Source organism: Helianthus annuus, chromosome 10 (genome assembly GCF_002127325.2).
Source record: "Helianthus annuus cultivar XRQ/B chromosome 10, HanXRQr2.0-SUNRISE, whole genome shotgun sequence".
Classification (NCBI taxonomy): domain Eukaryota; kingdom Viridiplantae; phylum Streptophyta; class Magnoliopsida; order Asterales; family Asteraceae; genus Helianthus; species Helianthus annuus.
This window is the reverse complement of record NC_035442.2, coordinates 15,130,010-15,141,123: the sequence shown is the minus strand read 5'-3', so window position 1 is coordinate 15,141,123 and position 11,114 is coordinate 15,130,010. Positions and strand designations below refer to the sequence as shown.

General features: G+C 38.7%; 1 protein-coding gene across 1 annotated transcript; it reads right to left on the bottom strand.

Moving 5' to 3' along the window:
* Positions 1 to 841: 841 nt before the first annotated feature.
* On the bottom strand, positions 842 to 2,053 carry LOC110880649 (extensin-like). Its single transcript, XM_022129131.1, has one exon. The coding sequence runs from the start codon at positions 2,051 to 2,053 to the stop codon at positions 842 to 844; it is 1,212 nt and encodes a 403-aa protein (XP_021984823.1).
* Positions 2,054 to 11,114: the final 9,061 nt, after the last annotated feature.

Genomic DNA, 11,114 nt, shown 5'->3' with positions numbered 1-11,114 from the left:
ATTGATAATCCAATGGTCATGGTATTATTAAACCATTTAGACCATTTTAAATCATAACTAAAAGTTAATAGAATACATTATTCTATACATTATTGGGCAGAGGAAGGATGGAAATTTCACATCTGCCAATGTCGTAAAAGACATTTTATTCATTATTAAGCTCGTTTCAAAGGACATTTAAATAGCTTAGAAAGCTTGTCACAAGGACGAGTGAAGATCTATCTAACGATCTTCTAAGATCAGTGATCTTTTAAGGGTTGAACAAAGTTCATCGCCTTTTTGACAAGAAGTTTATAAATTGTACTTTCATTGCCATTTTTTTACACCTTTGCTTTAAAAGCATGCATTTCAAACGGATGCTTTGGAGTACACATCATATTGATGGTTACTAGCCACAATTCGCATTGATCATTTTGGCTTTATGTGACTTGGAAAAATCCAAGTACCTTTTTGGAAGCTTGTGTGGTTTCTCGTACCGCACAGCTGGAAATGTTAACATGTTTTCAGATGTTAACAGAGATTTGTTATCTTAAAAAGGTTATACCATCATAGCCAATTAGTACTCTGGCTAGGTTATACCTCTTAAGAGTTTCTTTGGCAGATCAATTATAAATTAAAAAGATATATCATGGTATAATAAAATACACAATTAAAAACCAAAGTTGAAACTTCATTAAGATGAAAACAAATACAACTGCCCTAAACGGGACTTAGGAAAAGACAAACTACCCACGCAGGGGCATACAGAAAGGAAATAAGTCCACGCAGGGACTTGATACAGGAATCAAACAAATGTCCACGCAGGGGCACAATAACAATTAAACAAGAAACAAACGATCCTCTACTTCTTCTTCCCCTTAATAAGGTTGGTGAGGCCTTTCATAAAGCTGTTATGCCTCTCCTTGTTCTTCTTAGTCCTATGCTCGACCTTATCCAACCTCTCTAGGATCTTCTGAGTTTGTTGTTGTTGCTGTAGCTGCTGGGGAGGAGGTGGCTGATACGGAGGATACTGATAACCCTGAATCGGGTATTCAGTTGGAAGCATAGGAGGGTAAGTAGAAGGATAAAGGTGATGATATTGCGCAGCCGTAAGATATGGGTCGTGAGTTCCATATCCCAATGGATACCCCGACGGGTCTCCATAAGGATTGTACCCGGAAGAACCTGGGTACGTTGGGATGGGATTATCAAAACCCATAGGCGGCTGAGGTGGTGCATAAGAAGCTTGCGGAGGATTAACCTCCGGAGCCGCGTTTGAGGGTCCACCCAACTGGGGGTCCTCTGGAATAGGGGGATAGGAACTCAAACCACGAGGAGAACTGAAACGGGGTCCTCCTCGCACGAACATGCATGCATTCCTCCTTCGCCTCAGAGGCTCAGGAGGTGGCTGCGGTGGCTGCTGCGGTGGCTCTTCTACCGAAAGCGGTGGTGGTGAGACAGCTTGGAGTTGAGGATCTTCCAAAGGCGGTTGGGCCGGAGAGCTATGGGAAGAAGGGGTAAAATACCAATCATAGGTACCCATCCTCTCCTGGAAAGAGTCAGGCCCACTGTATGGGGATCCCTGAAACGGAGACCCACTAGATATACTGATAGGATGGCCCGGGGTTCTTGTTTGCATCTTCGGGTCGGGGTCATCATCCATCTCCATTTCCTGAGAGAAATGGTCCTCAGGGCCCAATGGGTTGTAGCCAAGAAAATCGTTAACGTAGTCAGCTGGGTTGAACTGTCCCGGGGAGTAGGGAGAGTCAGAGTGGTGAAACAAATGGGATTGCAAAGAATGATACGACTGATAAGACTCATGGGAGTGGTGAGATTGTTGCGAGTGGTGTGAATGCTGAGGTTCATCAGGAACAAGTGGTCCAAAGGACGGGTGGAAAGAAGGCGATGAGCTTAGCGAGACCGAGTGTCTTGCCGGCTCAAAAGGTTGACCCCACATATCGTGAGAGTCGGAAGTGGAAAAAGATGCCGATGGAGTGCGTCTGTGTGATGGTCCAACTGATGACGGTCCCCCACGCATGGGACCCTTGCCTCGTCCTCTTACTCTTGGACGCATGCTAGTGAAACCCTGTTGCAACAAGAAAACAGAATAAAACAAAACATAATAACAACAAGGGAAAGATAAAGATACATCCTAGGTCATTTGCGTAGACTCGAGTGTCTAAGGAATGTGCTTATTGTGTCATTGAGATTAAACATAAAAGGTTAATGTTTAATTCGCTCAATGTTGGCTCTGATACCAACCCGTCACACCCCAATAATTCCATGTATTACCGGTGGGCCCGGCGGGGAGTATCGTGACGTAGTTGATATCATCATTGTCAACACAAACAATAATAAAGCACAACGGAAGGCTGGGTAAATAAACTATTACAAACCATATTGTTTGTCGATGTTCGAGTGCATGAATAATAGAGACTGGAATGTAATAAGATCCACAAGCGGATCAAAAAGTACAAAGAAACAAAAACTACAGACTCGCCCCTGCGTGGGTAGTTTGTCTTTTCCTAAGTCCCATTTAGGGCAGTTGTATTTGTTTTCATCTTAATGAAGTTTCAACTTTGGTTTTTAATTGTGTATTTTATTATACCATGATATATCTTTTCAATTTATAATTGATCTACCAAAGAAACTCTTATTTGCTTTGACTTTCAGTTCTGACCCGTTCAAGCTTAATTCTTCCATGTTTTAAGCTTCCATTAGGACCATATTACATTGTAGTATAACCCTCTGAAGTTATATTGCATGGTGCCTAATCGTTTGTAATTTATGCTCAAGATCGTAATTATGCTCATTAATGCCTAAAACGCCCTTTTGACATAAAACCGAGATTTTTAGCATTGTGAATAGACTAAAACCCTTGCTACTGATATTTAGACATGTCCTGAAAATTTAACATCAGTTTGAGGTCTAGAATGGGAGTTATGCTCAATAGCGTAATTAAGGGACTTTTTAGTAATTAAAAGGCGTAATTAGCATAAAGCCTATCTAAACCCGATTTTTGACACCAAACTTTTTACCTACTGATGTTAAATAATATTTTGGTATTTTTGAAGATTTTTAATTATTTTTAGGCTGAGCATAACATAGGATTATAGCCTAATTTTGGTAATTACCGGTTTTACCCTTTTCATCCATAAAATGAGTTTTACCTAACATTTTAATGCCAAACTTTTTGCTACTGATTCCATATGATAAATATAATATTTTGAACTTTATAAACTGACCAAAATCTCATATTTCTTATTTTTTCCATAATAGCCTTTTAAATCGCATTTTAAGCGTTTTTAGCACCTAGTATGGGTCAAAACTATATTTGTCATATAAAACTCATAACCTACTGATGTTTTAAGCTAAGTTACATAACATTACAGTAAGCTAAAGTTTTAAACTCAGAAACCTATTTTAGCCTTTAAAAGCCTATGTAAAAATTACCAAAATGCCCCTACGGTGCATAATTGGTTATAAAAGGTATATTTTTCATATATTAAGTATCTTACTGATATAACTCATTAAAATACATGTTTTTACTAATCTAATCAGACCTGGAACTCAGTTTTATAAATAAACTCTTTTATGAACATCAAAATTACCAAAATGCCCTTATGGGACTTATTTTGGTTTAAATTGCTTTTTGGGCATAAATGTTAATATGCTACTGATATATTAACATATTTTGAGCATAATAATGATTAAGGCATGTTTATAGTTTATTCGGTTACCCATTACGCGTTTACGTGTTCGGATCGGTTTACGTGACTAGTTTACGTAAAATAGCCGAAACGGGCTTAACCTTGTCATTAAATCCTCATTTTCCAGAATGTGTTTAGTTTACCCATATTATACAAGTATCCAAGCTTGTCGGGTCTAAATCACATTCTATTCCGGTCTCCGTTTAATTTACCGGTTAGGTCCGTAAGGTTTCCTTCTAGCTAGCCGGTCTAAGTCTTTGACTTAAGTAAAGACCCGTTAGCATCCTAATAGATAAATTAAACCTTCTATACAGATTAATAGCTTCCGGTGAAAAGTGCCTTTCAAGAAACTTAGGGATTTACTGCTATCATCAGGTAAATACTTTTAACTTATGTTCCCTATACGGGCTTGGGATACGGTATTATAATACCGCTTGGTCGGGTATGGGATTATTATGTCGGATTGTGATTTAATAAATCCGCATAACCCGTTTTAATCTGTATTGTTTGATAACATAAATATTTGGGGGTTAACGACTGTGTCCTGGATATCCTTGGCTCATTTAAGTTATTAATGGCCACGACCTATGCACGGGGTGCAGGCATGCACCCGACAGATGCAAATGCTAAATATTAATTTACCCACAAGTTGGGGATAACTCCTTTGTAGGTTCTATATGTGGCGAGTCAGTTAATCATGTCCGGCTTACAAACCGGCCCCACATGTATGACAAGCATGGAAAACTGTATCCAAGATTTTAATAAGATTGTCCCAAGTTATAAAGGATTTGTGCCTTGTGCATCTAAACCAATTTTCTAAAACGTTTTCGAAATGAGTCAGTTAAATTGTATTTACCAGTGTAAATTGACGTATTTTCCTAAAGATTGATTTGACAGGTACTTATCGAAATAGACTGGAGCTATAGGGTGTTATAGAGGATCTTGCAAATCCAATAGATGCCTGGAGTCTGTAGTTTTTGTTTCTTTGTACTTTTTGATCCGCTTGTGGATCTTATTACAGTCCAGTCTGTATTATTCATGTACTCATACATCGATAGAAAATATGGTTTGTAATAGTTTATTTACCTAGCCTTCCGCTATGCTTTATTATTGTGTGTGTTGACAAAGATGATATCAACTACGTCACGATACTCCCCGCCGGGCCCACCGGTAATACGTGGAATTATTGGGGTGTGACAGGTTAACCCCTACCTGGCAGCAAGTTTCTGTATCTGGCAGTCCCTCGCGGGCCGCGTAAGACCTAAGGGGTGTCTTACGCGGGCCGCCTGAACCTGGTTAACTGGTAAATCAAGTTTCAAACTTGGCAGTTTCAGTCCCTGAATGTTTAAACCCTTTTTTAACTTCATTTTTGGCAATCAAGGACCTTGTAGTTAATTTCTTGAGGCCCAAGGAGGTATAAACAAACTTCATTAGGCTCGAGTTCGTTAAATTCCTTCATAAATGCAAGTTTCATCAAGTTGACGCTTTTAACCCAAAGTTTAGAAAACATGCTTAACGATCTCGGAATCACGTGAAAGTTTTACCACATATTCTTGGGAGTATATTTGAATATTACAAAGCCTCGGTTTCGTTAAAAGGCCACTCAGAGGTCAGAATTGACATATTGACACTTTTAACCCTTGTAATTTGTAATCTTCCGATTATTTTCACAAACAGCTTCATATATCCAATCAATCACCCATATAAGAATATTTTCTTCACGTGTGGTCATTCAGAGGCCCAAGCTTGGCATGTTGACACTTTTAGTCCTTTCGTTTACACATTTTCACTTGTTGTCAACTTTAGTCCCTTAAACTAAATCCTTCGCATAACCGGAGTTTAGGACACGTGTCTATGTATGATTGGACACGTTTTTACGTGGTGTTACACTGAGTAATCCACTTTTTTTGTTGATATTTTGGGATACCCTAATGTTGTTGGTATTTTGAAGTATGGTGGTTTTTGGTGTATTAAACTCATATGTGGGTATATTTATGGAAATCATGGTATGAATGTAGGTATATTTATGAATGTTATTTTAGCATTATTAATATGAAAAAATGCATGCTAATAATTATCACGTATGTGTCTTTCTTATGACGCAAGTTATGATAATGAAAATCTGTGTTTGGGTATGTTTTGGGTGGAAGTCGCTGTGAACAGGTTATGCAAAAATGCTATAGAGGGCCAATTTGAGATCTCCATTACAGATAGTCACGCATAGAATGGTATAGGATGGTAAAATGTTCTGAATGTAACAGATTACATAAAGTTGTGAATGTAACAGATATGATAAATCATGCATAGTATATCGAAAAGGGGTAAAAAAATCAAATGACATATTTAATCACGCATAGAATGGTAAAAATGTTCTGAATGTAACAGATTACATAAAAGTTGTGTCTTCCCATTCATAATCACTATCAGTATCATCTGCTTCTTCAGCCTCCTCATACTCCTCCTCTTCCTCACCAGTTTCTACATCCTCGTCCTCTTCGTCAACTAAACTAGGATCGTTTTCTAACTGAATTGCTCTTCTTTTCCTCCCCTTTTTATTAGCATTCTTATCGGCAGCACTAGCTTTACCCTTTAAAACTTCGCAAGTTCGAATATCATGACCTTTGATATTACAAACACTGCAAGTCCGACTTCTCTTGCCTTTTAGACTTTTTGATTTTCTCTTTTTTAATTTAATCCGCTTATGTGAACCGTGTCCTTTGTTTCTAATACCGGTTGGCACACGGACTGTAGGAGGAGCATCAGTGTTCGGTTTCTCGTAACCGATTAACCTTGAGTATCTATCAAACTTAGGGTCGATGGGCTTGGTTATGCGAAGTTCATCAACCATTTCTTTCATCTCCCTCATCCGATCCCTGACTACAAGAAGATGATCAAAATCTTTCATCAAGTTACCAATAAGATACTCTCCGGTTTGCAACCTCTTTGGCCTTTTTATGTGCATCATTATCATCAACACTTAAATCAAATGTATTATTTAGATCATTCGGTACCACGTCTTTGGTCCATCTTCTCATAACGTACTTGTTGGGAATTTCTTTCAGTTTGAACATCTTGAACACAAAATATATATGTTTGCACAACAGTCCATATTGTTCAAACCTGCGACAACTGCATGATGCTATTATCCTCCCCCTTCTTGAAACAAACCTAAACAAAAACAATTGAAAACTAAATATCAAATAAAAAAAGCACGTTGTTATGTAATAACGCATGTTAGCTTACCTCTAGTAAACCGTCGCCGTGTGCTTTCCAATCCTTCATACTTATCTTCAAAAATGGTTCCTCAATTTTGATCTCCATCGGAAGGCACTCGGACAGTGTTCCTTGTATCTCTGATTGTTGATCAGCAAAAATTGACCTCGTGTAAATTTTCATAGCATCATCCTCTAAAGTAGATTCAGAAAAGTTATCTGGGATTGTATTTCTAGATATATGGTCATTCTTCCGATGGTTAAATCTTTGCACATCCATTGCACCATCAAAATGGTTAAAGAACTCAACAAGCGTAAGTTGAGAATTCGCCACTTGACAGAAAAAATGGTTTTCGCTCTCTGATCTGGAGGTGGTCTGCATAAGCCCAGACATAGGCTCATAACGATAGAAAGCTGGAATCCACGAAGATCTCATGCCAAACATATCATCAATCCATTTATTCTCAGTCAGACCGAATTCAATCATTATCAGCTTCCATTCTATCTCAAACTTTTCTGGCGCAATCGAATCAGTCCATACAATGTCACACATACGTCTCTTGAACTCTTCGTTGTTACACAACTCATGTCCCACCTATTAAAACAAAGAATAATTGGAACTTATTGAACAAGGGCAAAAAAATGAATGAAGGAGATAATAACGCATGAAACTAATCACGCAGTTTGTAATGAATAATCACGCATGTTGTAATTGAGCCTAACCTTATCAGCAAGTTTCTTCATTATGTGCCACATACATAATCTGTGCCTACTCTTATCGAACACTGCTTCGATAGCTTGGTTCATCGCGGGATCCTGATCAGTAACGACCACCTTCGGCTGCTTACCAAATGAGTCCAAAAATGATTGTAAAAGCCACTTATATGATTCAATGCTTTCGGATGCTAGCAACCCAGCTCCAAGTGTCACATTCCGACAGTGGTTATCAATACCAGTAAAAGGTACAAAAACCATTTTATACCTTCAAAATGTGGATTAAAAAATGAATAAGAAACAAGAAGACTATACAAACAAATAAAATAACAGGAATACCATGGAAGTGAGGACTAACTTGTTGGTTTTAAATGTAGCATCAAACGATATGACATCTCCAAACTCAGCATAGTTACATTTGCACAAACCATCCGCCCAGAACAGGCCAGTTAAACGTTTGTTTTCATTGACTGAATGAACGAATGAATAATCAACCATAAACTGCTTTTTATCAGTCAACCTATTGATAACCATATCTGCATCATACTCTCCAATATAGCTATGTATCCTAGCTCTAAAATTCTTGCAATCGTCTTTAGTTGCGCCAACATTTTCAAAACCTCCGTATCTTTTTCTCATTATATTGAAGGCTTTCACTGGCCCAAGATTCAATGTACCAAGCTCCCATATCATCTCTTCTTGTGTCTCGGAAAGATGTCTATAAGCTGGTAATAAATGCATATCTTTGGGGCACACAAATGAATGATTATGCGACTGAACAAACTTATCGACCTTATACAACACCCCATCGGTCGAACAAAGCTTAATTTGGGCTTTACAGCCGGTTCGAATAGCCGGTCTGTTCCTACGTTTATATGGCTTAGACAACTTCCTATAAGGATCATCAAATTCCTATGGTTTATGCCCCTCCTTTGAACACACAAAGTATTTAGTCTTGATAATACCATCAACATGATGTTCACCTCCTTTTCGAGCAGAGAACCCTGCCTTCTTGGCATACGTCTGATAAAAAACATATGCTTGCTCTATCGAAGAGAATTCCATTCTGATAACAGGAACACATGATGAAGCTACCTCTGGAATATACAATCTTTCGTCTACACATTTTAAAAATGACAAAAAAAAAAGAATTATAAACACGACCTCTAACCAAATACACACAGGGAAAAGAACAAAATCACCCATCAAAAATAATAACGCATCAAAAAATAATACCGCCATGAAGGAAAAAAAATCATCTAGTAATGTATACTTCATAAAAATAACGCATGGTTAGTGAATTACACAGGTCTTCTTCAACAAATCTTATAACCAAGCGGGATTATATTACATTTCAAAAAAACTAATAATAAAAAATGATGAACGAGCAAAAACAACACATCATACACCAATAATTTGGTTGAATTTTGGAAAATTGAAACCATTTAATTGACAACTTACTGGTCTGATCATCTAACAGAACGTGGTTGTCTGATGTCGGATTCCTATATTGCTCTGCATCATCATGACCGGCATTGACCTCAGCATCTTCAAATTCAATATCATCTATGTTTCGAGCATTACTACTCTGTGGATCCATTACAAACAATAAGAGATGGAAACCCTAATCACCCACAAATAACCGCTAATTTGAGAATTTGAAAAACGGAAATTATTTGAAACTGATATGAATCGTAATTACCGGGATGCAGGTGTGACACTCTAGGTTTTTCCGAACGAACACCTTGTAATATTTTGTGTATATAAAGGTTATTAAATGAAAACGTGATCTTTATTTGCATAATGTGTGTTGTATGTACGTATTATATATATTTATGAGAGCCGAGACCACGACCCGAGACCATGACTCGCAACCACTCGGTTGCGAGTGGGCCACTCGGTCTCGAGTGGGCCTTTGGGCCGTAACCGGTTTGGGCCGAAACCCCTTAGCCAACTTGACACTTGGTATATAATCCCACCTTTCCCCACCTTCCCTCATTTTACACACACAAACACTTCTACTCTTTCTCTCAACTAGAAACCCCAAACAACAACCCATTTCTCTTCTTCTACTTTCGGTTCAAGCTCAAGGATCTCGGACAAGAAACTCGGTCAAGACCATCACTCGGACACTCCATCTTCTCGGTTCCTTTCTCTTTGTTTTCGGCTCCTTCTTCACAACCGGTTAGTGATTGTCTTGTGCATAGACTTATGTATGTTGAATGGACTAGAAAATGCTTGATTAGTAGTATTATGCATGATCTTTAGGATGATTTCTGAAGTTTGACTATGTGTAAACTTTTATGTGTAAAATGCTTGTAACATGTTAAAATGGCTAGAAAATGGTAGTTTAAGAATGATTTTGGCCAACCAATCTATGCTTCATTGTTTCTTGCAAAATGGTGTTATTGAACATAAGATTTCGGCTACAAAAGTGTATGTTTCTTTGTTCTTGCATGATAATCTTGTAAAAATATGTGAGTTTTTGGTTCAAAAAAAATGCATGATTATGTTAAAGATGAAAAACCTAGAATTTATGAACTTGTGATGAACTAGTTGAATATGACTTGAAGATTCAAAAATGGCTAAGTTTGATCTATTTTTACTAATAGTCAGATTAGGCAAAGTTGTTAGTTGAACCTCATTGGCTGTTTCCCGATTTGGGCCTGAATACATGGTACAAATTGGACTGATGCATCTGCATCATCACGTGTACATGAAAGGGACAGCATTCCGACTCGCAACCGCACCGTTGCGACTCGCAACCAAGGCATGGCAACTTGAGACCACGTAGTTGCGACTCGCAACCATAGCATGACAACTCGAAACGCACGATTGCGACTCGAGACTACGACGGTTGCGACTCGCAACCACAACGTGACAAGCCGAGACCTCCTGGTTGCGACTCGAGACCATCTGGTTGCGACTGGGCTGTTCACTTTGGTTATTGGGCCATTATGTGTATATGGGCTACCTGTTGACTGATCTGCGTGTTACTGTTTGACTGTTTAAATACTAGGGCCGGCCCAATAACCCACTGTCCATATTTTTATGCATGCAACGTGATAGTTATGTGTAGATTTTTACGTGACTGCTTATACACCAAACCTGACCTATACCGGTAACCATGTTAGGACGTGGTGACCAACGTGTTTGACAAGTAACCCAATCTGCCGAGCAACCCAAGGTGAGTTCACACACTAAAAGCATGCGTCCCGCGGAGGGACACGAACAAACTACCAACTTTGGGAAAAACATTTTGGACCCATTACTCCGGGGGAAACAGAATGGGTAATTACTATCTCCGGGGGAGATACGTTTGGATATTATTTATAAATCACAACTAGCCATGCTAAACGAAACTCTATCACCTTAAGTCCCTGCTTACATTACCGATTAATCGCCGGGGGCGAACGGGTTATTAGTTGATAGCGCTATTAGGTTTGACAACCTCACACCGTGACCGGGGGGATCGGGCGTGAACTAGTAGACCTTGCAA